The sequence below is a fragment of the Aquarana catesbeiana genome, linkage group LG04 (genome assembly GCF_042186555.1).
Source record: "Aquarana catesbeiana isolate 2022-GZ linkage group LG04, ASM4218655v1, whole genome shotgun sequence".
NCBI classification, from domain to species: Eukaryota; Metazoa; Chordata; class Amphibia; order Anura; family Ranidae; genus Aquarana; species Aquarana catesbeiana.
In genome coordinates this window covers 615,506,392-615,521,664 of record NC_133327.1, presented here as the reverse complement: position 1 = coordinate 615,521,664, position 15,273 = coordinate 615,506,392, and the positions used below count along the sequence as shown (strand labels likewise).

The 15,273-nt window shown below is 42.9% G+C and overlaps 1 protein-coding gene across 2 annotated transcripts in view; it reads left to right on the top strand.

The window, feature by feature from the left end:
- SNAP25 (synaptosome associated protein 25) overlaps positions 1-15,273 on the top strand; it is a 181,455-nt gene that overhangs the window by 76,809 nt on the left and 89,373 nt on the right. For both annotated transcript variants that reach the window (XM_073628277.1, XM_073628278.1), the window contains exon 2: positions 13,414-13,539. In XM_073628277.1, coding sequence (XP_073484378.1) covers positions 13,468-13,539 — 72 coding nt within the window. In that variant the 5' untranslated portion in view covers positions 13,414-13,467. The remainder of the gene's footprint in view (positions 1-13,413; positions 13,540-15,273) is intronic.

Sequence of the window (15,273 nt, the reverse complement as noted above, 5' to 3'; positions counted from 1 at the left end):
ATTTTATATTCTGTTTTTGCACTAATATTTGCTAATTTTAGCACAACTCTTTTATGTATTTGATTGTGTTTTGACTGTGCCTATGTCACACAGTAGAGTTGTAGCATTGTATAACTACCAGTCCGGTCCATTAAGGGTGCTGCCCCCCTAGTTTGCATGTGGGGATGCATGCAGGGTTCCGGACTCATACTTTTCAAGCCACATGATTAGAGCCTGAGGCACTAATTGTATTGAAAAAGGTTGGGCTCTGGGCGCAAAGCACTGCGCCCTGAACCCGCCCACTTGTGACAATAGTGAATCAATATTCGCTATTGTCTTCCGGCTCCCCCTCCAGCCAGTTGGGACTGGAGGTGGATCGGTTTGGCCGGGAGGAGAAGCCGAGGATGCCGTGGAGGGACTGAGTGCAGGGGGACCATGCCATAGAGGGGTGAGTGCGGGGGGGACCGTGCCATAGAGGGGTGAGTGCGGGGGGACTGTGCCATAGAGGGGTGAGTGCGGGGACTGTGCCATAGAGGGGTGAGTGAGGGGGGACTGTGCCATAGAGGGGTGAGTGCGGGGGGGACTGTGCCATAGAGGGGTGAGTGCGGGGGGGACCGTGCCATAGAGGGGTGAGTGCGGGGGGACTGTGCCATAGAGGGGTGAGTGCGGGGACTGTGCCATAGAGGGGTGAGTGAGGGGGGACTGTGCCATAGAGGGGTGAGTGCGGGGGGACTGTGCCATAGAGGGGTGAGTGCGGGGGGACTGTGCCATAGAGGGGTGAGTGCGGGAGGACTGTGCCATAGAGGGGTGAGTGCAGGGGGGACTGTGCCATAGAGGGGTGAGTGTGGGGACGACCATGCCGTGGAGGGGTGAGGGGGGACCGTGTCGTGGAGGGGTGAGTGCCGGGGGACCGTGCTGTGGAGGGGTTAGTGCGGACCTGGGGGGGGGGTTTGTTTGCCGCCCTCCCAAAAAAGTTTAGCACCAGCCGCCACTGATCACTACTGTTTTTGTTTCACTCATTTTAGTATTTTGTATGTGTGGTTTTTATCTCAAGATTTATAAGCATAGTTTTTTCTTTTGGAAAGCGTTATAAAAGTACCTGTAATAAATAAAAGTAAAAAAAAAATGAGGCCTTAAAATCAGCAGACATTTTTCTGCAGCAAAGGCTTAATAAAGAAACGTAGTACAAAACATAAAATGTATTCTCTTAAAAAAATGATAAAATCTCCCACATGAATATTAATACAATACTAACTAGTTTGGTATCTGGTATAACTTACGTATTAGCAGAGCGTAGTAAGAATTGGATATGATTGATTACAGTTCACATTTAGAAATAGGTTAATTGCTGCAGGTAATCCGCAGTCACTGTCATTGCTAAGCAGAATGAGAACAAGCTTTTTCTTCCCACAAAGACTGTCAGGCAGGAGCGATTTCACAGTGTGGGCTCTAATCTTTGCGTCATGTGACTGGAAAAGCGTAGTGCTTATTACATCATCCAGCTGGTCACATTTAGCTGATTGGTCCAGGAATCTCAGATCCTTTATTAGTTGTCACATAAATCCTCTACTTCCATTCTGTTTAATCTTTGCCATGCTGCATAGTACTCTGAACTACTCAGTCTAAAATAAATCATGAATGAAAGCTTATCCCCCCAAACCAATTGAGGATCTGCTGCTGCTGCAGTCCCTGAAGCTGAAACAGTGGAAAAGAATGGCCTGCATATAATGTATTTTCTATAGCTATATAAATAATTATGTGCAGTGCAGCCAATTGAATTGTCAAAATGACTTCTCATAGGTCGCCCTAAGGTACTGTAGTTTGCACATCACTGTGTACCTTATCAGATATATCCTATAGTGTAATAATCCTGTGAAATGTCTGCTATGCCAAGGGAGAAATATTCAAATGTTGTTTGCTGCTGTGAACCATGCCTGCAGTTTGCATCATAGGTTACTGATGATAAGGAAAGGCAAGACCATTAACTGTTGATTGCCTGCTGTATTGGGTGGATTTCTGTAGTTGTGTAGCATATTATTGGTATCAAATTAAAGGGGAATTGTAAAGTCTATATTGGCTAGCTGTTGAAATTGCTGTGCAGTATACAGTATATACACTAAATTACCAAAAGTATTGGGACGCCTGCCTTTACACATACATGATCTTTAATGGCACCCCAGTCTTAGTCCGTAGGGGTCAATATTGAGTTGGTCCACCCTTTGCAGCTCATTTTTGTCTTTATGGACCTTGCTTTGTGCACTGGTGCACAGTCATGTTGGAACAGGAAAGGGCCATCCCCAAACTGTTCCTACAAAGTTGGGAGCATGAAATTGTCCAAAATGTGTTAGTATGCTGACGCCTTAAGAGTTCCCTTCACTGGAACTGAGGGGGCCTAGCCCAATCCCTGAAAAACAACCCCACACCATAATCCACCCCTCCACCAAATGATTTGAACCAGCACACAAAGCAAGGTCCATAAAGACAGTTTGGGGTGGAGGAACTTGAGGCCTGACCTTAACCCGATAGAACACCTTTGGGATGAATTAGAGCTGAGACTGTGAGTCAGGCCTTCTCATCCACATCAGTTCCTGACCTCAAACATTCCCTTGTACAAACTCTTAAACCTTGTGGACAGCCTTCCCAGAAGAGTTGAAGCTGTTATAGCTGCAAACGGTGGGCTAAGGACTAAGAGTGGGATGTCATTAAAGTTCATGTGCATGTAAAGGCAGGCATCCCAATACTTTTGGTAATATAGTGTATGTACAGTATATATATATATATATATATATATATATATATATATATATATATATATATATAAAAATTTATTAAAAAGTTTAACGAATGACAAGATTCCAAAAGTATGATGGGTTACTGAAGAGACAGCATTGTCTGACTGAAACATTCCATTGATCCCTCCTTTCAAACCACATGCTTCTTTGAGCACAGCTGAAAACTGAAATAGCTGAATAGGTGAGAAAGAGACTGCAGCACCATTTGCTGGTTGGATAGAATATTGCATATTATTATTATGCAATATTTCATATGAAATAGTTTTTAAACATTACATTTTTTTTATTCCTGAACATAATAAAGAAATACATACAATCAGCTATATGTTTCCTTTAAAGCAATCTTAACAGATTGCTGATTGCTAGTGCTTTGAAAACTGACAGTATGGCAGGTTTCATAAGTCACCTATATCCACAAACTACACCATTACTGCAGTTTCTTGAGATGAGTTATTACATACTCTATTCGGAGAAACATTGAATGGAAGGATTTAAATCCTGGAGGACCACAAAACCGGAGGCCACCTTTAAAAATATTGCTCTCATTACATGAAACCACTGCAGTAATAACATCTGCAGCAAGCTCAACCCTTTTTACTGATTGATAGAAACTATATTTTTAGAATGACTTAAATAGTTGCTTTTTGCAGACTGCTGGAAATACACTTCTCTTGTGAATTTATACCTTCAAGTGTATTTTACAATGAGCAATGAAGTGAAAAATGTGAAAATAAAGGTCTGGGAAGTTAGCGCTATTGTTATCAAAACTGCTCTTAACAACTTGTGTAAAGCAATCAAAACAGAAGTTTCGTCAAGCTCACTTATGACGCGTACACACGAGCGGACTTTACGCCGGACTTTATGACGGACTTTCCGAATGAACGGACTTGCCTACACACAATCCACCAAAGTCCGTCGATTTCGTACGCGATGACGTACGACCGGACTAAAACAAGGAAGTTGATAGCCAGTAGCCAATAGCTGCCCTAGCGTGGCTTTTTGTCCGTCGAACTAGCATACAGACGAGCGGACTTTTCGACCGGACTCGAGTTCGACGGATAGATTTAAAACATGTTTCAAATATAAGTCCGTCCAACTTTTGAGCAAACAAAGTCCGCTGGAGCCCACACACGATCGAATTGTCTGACGAAATCCCGTCCGCCGGGCAAAGTGTGCCGTAAAGTCCGCTTGTGTGTACGCGGCATAATTCATTGATTTGTGTCTCTTTGTTTGTCCGAAGGTTCACTTTAAAATGAAATCTGATGCAGCTCTTTGTAGAAACCAATCAGCTTCCACGTTTTATTGTCAAAGCCTTATTTAAAAAGCTGAAGTTAGAAGCTGATTGGCTACCATGCACAGCTGCACCAGATTTTGCACTCTCCAGATTTAGTAAATCTAATGCCGCGTACACACGATCAGACTTTATGGCAGACTTTCCCCGGCGGATGGGATTTCGTCTGACAATTCGATCGTGTGTGGGCTCCAGCGGACTTTGTTTGCTCAAAAGTTGGACGGACTTAGATTTGAAACATGTTTTAAATCTATCCGTGGAACTCGAGTCCGGTCGAAAAGTCCGCTCGTCTGTATGCTAGTTCGACGGACAAAAAGCCACGCTAGGGCAGCTATTGGCTACTGGCTATGAACTTCCTTGTTTTAGTCCGGTCGTACGTCATCACGTACAAATTCAACGGACTTTGGTGGATTGTGTGTAGGCAAGTCCGTTCATTCAGAAAGTCCGTCATAAAGTCCGGCGTAAAGTCCGCCGAGCAAAGTCTGCCGTAAAGTCCGCTCGTGTGTACGTGGCATAAGGGTCCGTTTGGATCTATGCTTGTGCATAGAGGTGTGCTTTTCTTTTTGTAGCATTAGGCAGGTGTGTTATCATGTGCCAACATGCATTTTCTTTGTGCATTAATAAGCATTTTGAAGTTTGTTTTCAATGCATTTTTGAGTTTAGAATTTGGAATAGATAGGGTTAACAACCCTTGACCAAGGCCTGTTAATACATACTGCCAATGCATCAAATTGCATGTTATATGGAATGTGTTGTGATGTGTTGCAGAAAAAAATTGAATATGCCTCTTTTTTAAAAACACGCTTAGATGGGGACAGACACTTTCCTTTTTTTATCAGGAACCATGACACATGCATTTTAGCAAGGCAGAAACCATGCATTAAAATGCAACTGTGTAAATGGGCCCTGAAAGAACCACTATCGTGAAAAATCTTTTACTTTAATAGCTGTAAGTGATTAATAAATGTAATTATAACTAGCAGCGGCCTGTCCATAAGGGGCACAGGGGCGCTGCCCCCCCTAATCTCCATGCAGGGCGCCAGATGCATCATAGAGTTCTACGGGGTTTCTTTTTTTTTTTATTTTGGTGAAGCACGTGATTAGAGCCAGAGGCTCTAACTGGCTTCAGAAAGGGTGGGCTTAGGGCGCAGAGCACTACGTTTAAAGCCAACTCACTTGTGACAATGGCGAATCAACATTCGCTATCATCTTCCTACTTCTCCTCCCGGCCAATCAGGACAGGGAGCGGGTCCTGAGACCAGATTGGCTGGGAGGAGAAGCAACAGGATAGGCCGGGATGAGAAGCCACCAAAGCCACCCGGGACCTGGATGGGGTAAGTGCGGGGGGCTGGCGGGCTTGCGAGCAGGGCTGGCGAGTGGGGGGGGTTTGTTTGCCGCCCCCCCCTCCAAAAAAAAATGGAGCACCAGCTGCCACTGATTATAACATTCTATAGATGAATTCCTTTTTCCTATACACATGCTGTTATGTATATCCTTCTACTCATTCATGTGCAGACCATACTTGACCAGCAAATGTACCAGTGACGGGTTGGGATAAGCTATACCACTACCTGGGGAGTTTCAGCAATTGCAGTGACAGTTTTAGCATTAAATGATGTAAATATGCGGTGATATGCGGTAAACACTTAATGGCAGTGTCAGGCCTCGTTCACAATATTGTTTTGCGGGAACACACACAATCCAGTTGCACATTACCGCAACACCTGGCGTCGCATGCTAATTTGGATGGTGCAATGTAGTGTCATTCATTCTGAACTGTACCCCCTTGCCAATGTTGGTGTGCCGCATTAGTGTGTGTTGCAGTGCAGCGCACTATCAGAAATACTGCAGGTCTGATTTTTGGGTCGCTGAGGTGCTTGCCTAACATAGCGTATGTTAACAGTGTGCTTTAACACACTGCACCTCACCACTTACTGTAGGTGTGCTATAGTTTGGGTACCCCTTGTTACTGTTACACTTATGGGAAGCTTTGTCTGAATGTATGCATAGAGAAAAAGCATAAATAAAGGCATATGAAATGAAAAAGGAATACATATAGTGAACACAGTCTTCAGCCTCATGCACAGCTGTTTTTTTCCCTGCCTCTAAACACCCCTCGACCCCTCCGCAGCATTTACTGTGTTTTTTAAGCTGCTTTTCTGCTGTAAGGAGAAAAGTTGTCCAAAGAAGCACAGTGTGCATGAAGCCTGAAAGCTTACCTCCAGGCACAAAAACTTTAGTTTAAATATATCCCTTACCAGCCACAAAGAATATACAGTAAATCCACTTTCCATGCACCAAATGCCTCTGCAAATACAGATGTTTCTTAGTAAAAGCAGCCAATGGCTCCTGCTGCTGTCTCAGCCAATGAGGAGGGATTTCGCAGCCTCGCCATGCCTATAATCACAGCCTCACCGTGCCCATAATGCTGTCTCACCGTGCCCATAATCGCAGCCTCACCGTGCCCATAATCGCAGCCTTGCCGTGCCCATAATCGCAGCCTCGCCGTGCCCATAATCGCAGCCTCGCCGTGCCCATAATCGCAGCCTCACCGTGCCCATAATCGCAGCCTCACCGTGCCCATAATCGCAGCCTCGCCGTGCCCATAATGCTGTCTCACCGTGCCCATAATCGCAGCCTCACCGTGCCCATAATGCTGTCTCACCGTGCCCATAATCGCAGCCTTACCGTTCCCATAATGCTGTCTCACCGTGCCCATAATCGCAGCCTCACCGTGCCCATAATGCTGTCTCACCGTGCCTATAATCACAGCCTCACCGTGCCCATAATGCTGTCTCACCGTGCCCATAATCGCAGCCTCACCGTGCCCATAATGCTGTCTCACCGTGCCCATAATGGCAGCCTCGCCGTGCCTATAATGGCAGTCTCACTGTGCCCATAATCGCAGCCTCACTGTAGTCGGTGCCTGTGCCTGGATTACACAGTCTGCAGGTATCTCCCGCTGTGTGTCTCAGAGCTGAGTGTGAAAACTTTGGCTGCGCTGTGAGAAAAGTCCCGCCCTCCTCCTAGATCAGCTCGTGTGATAGACAGAACACTGCGTCTATAGACAGAACACTGCGTCTATCACACAAGATGATCTAGGAGGAGGGCGGGACTTTTCTCACAGCGCGGCCAAAGTTTTCACACTCAGCTCGGAGACACACAGTGGGAGATGCCCGCAGACTGTGTATGACATATAGTGGAGGAGGAGGAGGGAGCGGAGCGCTGCGCTGCAGCCACAGCCTGGCCCAAAGCGCCCCCAGGGCAGGCAGCCTACCGATCAAAAAAATTTTGATCGATCAATAAAATTAACAATTAATCAAGGAATTAATCGTTAATTTCCGCAGCCCTAATTTTTTTACCTTCAAGCGTTGAATGCATGAAGGTAAAAAAAACTTAAGCCTTTACAACCAAGTTATGTGTAACATTATTAAAATGTTTGATGAACATGACTATCACTGAACCTTGCATAGAGGTAAATTCATTTAGCATCGTACAGCATAATTAATGAAGGTACTGCTAGCAGATCTCACTGAGATATAATTAAAGTGTTATTTTTATCATCACACAGAGGGGTTGCATTATTTATAGAGCAGGTCCATCCAGCAGAAATACTCCATAGCACTGTATACAGCCCCAGGTCATTTAGAGACGCATACATTGTTCACCAATGTTTACCCTCGGCACAGCTGTCAAGCACACTCGGCATCATCACCTATTTTTTTCTTGTTCAAATATTTACAAAAAATATTCCCCATTTGTCTTTTTAATGTAATGTAGGTAACTGCCTGATAAATGAGAATTAGCCTTTCCTAGACACAATGACTGGTGTAGTACACATTTAGTTGAAATAAAAAGTAGTCCTGAACAATATATTACAGTTGTGCTCATAAGTTGGCAGAATGTATTATTTCTTGCCCATTTTTCAGAGAATATTAATGATAACACAAAAACTTTTCTTTCACTCATGGTTAATGTTTGGCTGAAGCCATTTATTATCAATCAACTGTGTTTACTCTTTTTAAATCATAATCACAACAGAAACTACCCAAATGACCCTGATCAAAAGTTTACATACCCCAGTTCTTAATACCGTGTATTGCCCCCTTTAACATCAATGACAGCTTGAAGTCTTTTGTGGTATTTGTGGATGAGGCTCTTTATCTTCTCAGATGGTAAAGCTGCCCGTTCCTCTTGGCAAAAAGCCTCCAGTTCCTGTAAATTCTTGGGCTTTCTTGCATGAACTGCATGTTAGAGATCTCCCCAGAGTGGTTCAATGATATTGAGATCAGGAGACTGAGATGGCCACTCCAGAACCTTCACTTTATTCTGCTGTAGCCAATGACAGGTCGACTTGGCCTTGTGTTTTGGATCATTGTCATGTTGGAATGTCCAATTACGTCCCGTGTGCAGATTCCTGGCTGATGAATGCAAATGTTCCTCCAGTATTTTTAATAACATACTGCAATCATCTTACCATTAATTTTGACCAAATTTCCTGTGCCTTTGTAGCTCACACATCTCCAAAACGTCAGTGATCCACCAGGGCGGTCTTATCGAGCGGGCACCTCTGATGGTGCTCATGGGGCACCATCAGGGCCAGCTCCGATCTAGGAGGATGCAGTATGGAGGTCAAGTGGCATGGTAACAGCACGCACTGCACGGTGATGTGACAAGGGAGAGGCGGGTTTTGGGTGTATCTCCCCCGCTCGCCCCCTCCCCTTTCTCCTGTCAGCCGAACAGGAGAAGAGAGAGCAGCTCCAAGCTAGTTTGCCGCAACGCTCACCTACTTGTCTGCTTTCCCAATTGGCCACAGCAGAGAAGACTCTGGGGATGCATAATGGGAACTGTAGTCCCAGAAGATTGGTGGCCCCAATGTGTCCACAGAAAGCTCAGGCTGAGCGGGCACTGGTCCGGTGATGGCATCATCTGTCTGCCATCTTCAGACTCCAAGCTCTCACCTGAGCCTCTGTAATCGCTGCCGAATGTCGGCTGCTCCATCCTCCTTCCAGCCAGAAGTCTGTGGCTGGGAACGGGTACACAGTGCTCTCTATGGCTGCCTTTGTTGATCCTGTTACTCCATATCTCACTCACACAAATGTGAGATATTAAGCCCGGCTTCATAGTGAACAGCGCAGGGTGCTGGAGAGGCCAATCATTTTTGCCCCACCTCCTTGTAATGTAGCCAATCCCTGCTGTGCCTGTGCCAGCAGCTCCACCCCTGATGTGGACACGCACAGACATCCCTATGCTGGAAGTATGGAAGGTGTGTGTGTGCTGTGCAGCAGGTGAAAAATTGGAGGACACACACACTAGAGCCTACAAAATTGGTGAGTGACTCCAGTGTCCAAACACCCCTCACCCCCCACCTTTAAAAATGGCATATGTCCCTCCCTCGTCTCCGCTGCTCTGAGTCCCTGATTGCAAACCAGTGGGTTCCACTCCTCTGAAAAGCAATCCACACATAGATTGTTTTTCAGAGGTATTTGACAGGCAGCAAGGAGGCCCTCACCACCTGTTTTACCCCCTCTAAATGCTGCATCACCCCCACCACTACATGGTTTTGAGGTAGATTCAGCACGGACCCTTTTATTTGAATGGGTTGTGTTTGATGAGCAGTAATGCCCACCAAATGCAACTGCTGATATAATTCTTGTATAACTCAATATAATTCTTGCTGCAGTCATGGAGAAAAGTGGCTACAGCATGTGCACAAGCCCAGCTAAGGGTTTTCTGGTGTGAATATACCTTTGCCACTTGCCACCCACCCACACTATTTTTATTGAGCTTGGGCGTCACAGGCATGCCAGACAACATACCTGTATGTTGCTACTTGTTTTCCAGATTTTTGGGGCACACACGCTTGCCCCCACCAACCCATGCTGTGATTGGGGACAGCACAAGTTGAATGACAGGTTTCAGCCAATTATTTTGTCAGAAACCTGCTGATCAGCTGTGTCCAATCACAGCACAGAGTCCTGCATTTACAAACACACAGGACTCTGTACACAGAACAATGATCTGGCTGTTTCTTCTCCGGGGGGGGGGGGGGGGGGGGGGAAGCAAGGGGAAAAACAACCAGATCTGTGAGTAAAAGCAACACACATTACACGTGATAGGCACATAGTTAACCCCTTCCCAGCCAATGTCATTAGTACAGTTAGCACCAGCATAGCTGTGTAAATTTCAGTATATATCCCATAATTTGTAGACTAAAGATATGTAGCAGAATACACTTTGGCCTAAATTTATGAAGAAATTTGATTTTGTTTTATTTGATATGTTTTATAACAGTATAACAAAATCTAATTTCTTGTAGGGACCCCCATGCAATTCTTTGCCCAGGGGCCCATATTGCTATTAAGATGGCCCTGCGATCCACCTCCGTGTTTCCCAGTAGGAATGGTGTACCTTTCATCATAGGCCTTGTTGACTCCTCTCCAAATGTAGTGTTTATGGCATTGGTTATGGCCGAAAAGCTCAATTTTGGTCTTATCACTCCAAATGACTTTGTGCCAGAAGGTTAGAGGCTTGTCTCTGTGCGGTTTGGCGTATTGTAAGCGGGATACTTTGTGGTATTTGCATAGTAATGGCTTTCTTCTGGCGACTCAACCATGCAGCCCATCTTTCTTCAAGTCCCTCCTTATTGTGCATCTTGAAACAGCCACACCATATGTTTTCAGAGAGTCCTGTATTTCACCTGAAGTTATTTGTGGGTTTTTCTCTGCATCCCGAACAATTTTCCTGGCGATTGTGGCTTAAATTTTAGTTGGTCTACCTGACCGTGGTTTGGTTTTAACAGAACCCCTCATTTTCCACTTCTTGATTAGAGTTTGAACACTGCTGATTGGCATTCTCAATTCCTTGGATATCGTTTTATATCCCTTTCCTGTTTTATACAGTTCAACTACCTTTTCCTGCAGATCCTTTGACAATTCTTTTGCTTTCCCCATGACTCAGAATCCAGATACGTCAGTGCAGCACTGGATGAAAGTTGCAAGAGTCTGTCAGGAGTCCAGAAACTCATTGATCTTGTATACACACACACTAATTACAAGCAAACAGATCACAGATGGGGATGGTTACCTTTAATAGCCACTCAACCCCCTTTGTGTCAACTTGTGTACATGTTATCAGGCCAAAATCACCAGGGTATGTAAACTTTTGATCAGGGTTATTTGGGTAGTGTCTGTTGCCATTATGATTTAAAAACAGTAAACAGAGTTGACTGATAATAAATGGCTTCATCCAAAAACACTAACCATGAGTGAAAGAAAAGTTTTTGTGTTATTCATATTCTCTGAAAAATGGCCAAGAAATCATAAATTCTGCAAGGGTATGTAAACTTATGAGCACAACTGTGTAAATATATATATATATATTGTTCAGGACAACTTTTTATTTCAACTAAATGTGTACTACACCAGTCATTACAGTACTAGCTTGAAGATTTTTTTTTCATTGTATGTATAAAAAAAATTGCATAGTTGTTTGTCCATTGAAACTGCATGTACCCCTTTTCCCAAGCAACCTTTCCATATTTCCATATTTCCCTCCTCCTCTTCTTACTTTTTTTTTCTTTGCTTTATCTTTTCTTTTTTTTCCCTTTTACATTGATGTTTTGGTGAGGAAAAAAAAAATACAATATGAATAATATACACACAGATGTATCCCCGAACGCAATTGTGAAGTATAAGACAATTTTTGTTGGAATGCTTGATCCTACCAATGCCCCGTACACACGATTTGAAAATCGGACGACAGATCGTCCATTTTTTTTTTTTTTTTTTTGCATGCTAGTCGTACTGTATATCGAACCTGAAGCGTTTACTAAAGTTACAAAAATTCTCATAACAATCGAAAGTATTGTCATGTGTTGTAATGTATTTGTATTGTATTTTCAGACGACAACTGTACTGATTAAACGAAAATCGTACGATCTAATATTGTACGAGAATCATTTTCGTGCTTGTCTGATTGGATAATATCGGATGAACTGTCATGATCGGCTCTCAAAAGCTCTGTACTAACGATCTGATTATCATACGATCGCTTCGAAAGCGGTATTTTTCTTACAATTTTCGGATTGTGTGTACGGGCCATAAGTGTTGAGTTAAAAAGGGGGAAGAAAAATAAGAGAAAGAAAATATTTATTATTTTTTTTCTCTTTCTTCCCTTTTTATCCTTCTTTTATATATATATATATATATATATATATATATATATATATATATATATATGAAGGAGAAATTTCTGGAGAAACTTGTTAGTGGACACGGACAATAAAGTACTGGTGTGGATGGGTTGGGTGCTTCACCCCAAGGAGTCTGGTCAGGACTATGAGTCTCTTCATAGTGCAGTTTAAGCAGTGTAGTCTGCAGCTAGCACACATCTCCCATGTAAGGGGCGAGTATCTCCCATGGTTGAGAGAAGTGGGATTTATCTTTCTTTTTTATGAATACTGTAGGACCCACTGAAAATAGGGTACTTTGGCGCAGTGGTGGGCATAAGCATGTTATGGCCATATTATGTGACTAAATCCCCATATTTACTCATTAAAATTAGGTGCTTTTAAGCAGCTTTGTAAGATTTAAAAGCTACTTCTTTTGCATTTTTGTATGTGTGCGCTATCCTCTGTGGTTCTATTTTCATATATATATATATATATATATATATATATATATATATATATATATATATATATATAGTTTTGGTAAAGTATACCCTTGGTAATCATTAAATAGACATTGTATCTTAAATGTATGCAACTGTTTTTTATAATGGAACGTCATTGTCTATTGTAAATTTAAGCTCTGTTTTTTTTTCTATATTTGAAAACCTTAATCAAACAAAATTGAAACGAAATTGCATTTAAATTCATTCTGTGTGAATAGGACAAAATCTGATATTTTCAGGCTATATTTCATGCAGATCGAATATTATTTTAAACAAAAGTGTGAATGGGGAAAATACTCTCTTATGGTCACTAGATGGCACTAAGTATCATAGGAGAAAAAAAGTATGCTCATCAGCTTCATTAGCTGGGGTACTGCTCAAGGGGGAGGAGCCAAGATCGCCAGCGGGGGACCTGAAAAGAAGAAAATCGGAGCTGCTCTGTGCAAAACCACTGAACAGAGCAGGTAAGTATAACATGTTTGTTTTTTTTGTTTTTTTTTAAACAAGCCTTAATATCACTTTAATAATAGATTTTCAACGCATCCTACATATAATATATTCTTATACATTGCTCTTTTACCAATGAAAGATGAGTTCTTATCAAGGTTATTGTTGATTTTAAAATATAAAAATTGATTCATAAAGGTCTAATATTTGAACTTTGTTACTTTACAGGTCTGAGGTTGCACATTTCAAGTTCCCAAACCCCAAAGCACACATCCAATCACAATGGCTGAGGACGCTGACATGCGCAATGAGCTCGAAGAGATGCAACGGCGTGCCGACCAGCTGGCCGATGAGGTGAGTGTTATATTTTTTTATGACTTCTCTTTGGGTGCATACACTGATTTCATATTATTGCCCCTAGCTTCCATACAGAGACGGATTAAAAGGCATTGCCACCTTAGGTCGCCATTGACGTTTTTAAACGTGGCAAAACGCTGCTAAACGTGGCATGTAAATGCGGCAAAACGGACGTTTTAAATGTGGGTTACTATCTGTCAAGTTAAATCGTTGAGGAGAGGTTGTAAAAACTTCCCGTGTACATTAAGCCTGGGTCTTGTGATCTCACTCTCAGCCTACCAGGAGCGACTGACTATGGGGTCAATTCACAAAGCTTTACTGCGTGCAATAAGGGTATCATATTACTCATTTGCATACATTATCGCATGTGGTAAAGTAAGTCCAATTCACAGAAAAAAAAAAAAAAAAAATACCGTAACGGTATTTACCAAAAAAAAAAACGTGCCTGTAAATATCGCATTAAAAGCTCTTAAGTCTAATTCAGCTCTTAAGTCCAACGGACCAGAGCATTAAAAACCATGCGATAATTACCACCAGGGCTTAGCTGGCGGTATCACATGCAGTATTTGTGAAAAAACAGCCGACCCCCCAGGCTGTTTCTTGACAAATAGCTGGCTACTAAGGAGGGGGCCGCCGCATTGACGACTCATCAGCTGTCAGCGGTATTCCCCGATCACAGCTGATTGTAAAAAAAAAAAAAAAAGCTGGCAAATAAACATTATGAAAAAAAAACAGTGTGGGGATTTGGGTGGGCGGGGTCTCGCCAAAACTAAAAAAAATCCATACCAGACCCGAAGGGTCATGCCATTTTTTTTTTTTTTTGCCATTATTTAACTCTTAGTGAATCGTCATAATAGTCTGATTTCCTGAGAAAGTGAATTTATCCTTTAAATTAGTTTACTTACAATAACGCTATAATAATTGAAGTGTTACACATCATCCTGCTTGTCTTGATATTTGCAGTGAAGAGTATTTGTCTGGTTACTATTTACCTGAGTGTGTATTATTGTTTGTCATTCAGTTTTTTCTGAGCCCTCACCTGACTCCTCTTCCATCTGTCTCTTCCCAACTGTTTGATGTAAATAGATTCTATACATGTGACAGATGAAGCAGGTGGACATAGGCAGGGATGTGTTTGCTAAACATCTATTTCACTTTTCAGGTGTTCCTTTTGATCCTTTTTTTTTCTTCCTAAGGCCCCTTTCACACTGAGGCGGTTTGCAGGCGGTATTGCGCTAAAAATACCGCCTGCAAACCGCCCCTAAACAGCCTCCGCTGTTTGTTCAGTGTGAAAGCCCGAGGGCTTTCACACTGAAGCGGTGCGCTGGCAGGACGGTGAAAAAGTCGCTGTACGAGGGATTTTAACCCTTTTTCTGCTGCCAGCGGGGGTTAAAACCGCACCGCTAGCGGCCGAATACCGCTGCAAGAACGACGGTACAGCAGCGCTAAAAATAGCGCTGTTGTACCGCCGACGCCCCCACCACCCCAGTGTGAAAGGGGCCTTAAAGTGGAGTTCCAACTGTATATAATTTTTTTTTTTTTTTATGATGAATATCTTTGGATTAGAACTCATATATAGCACTCATGTTTTTAGGATCGATCGCCGCTCGATTGCCGATTTGTAATCAAAAGATATCTTTTATTCTTGTCTCCTGGCATTTTCCATATTACTTGTGGGCATGTGAAGCCCACAAGCACTACCTTCCGTAATACGGCGCTGCTAAGCGACCA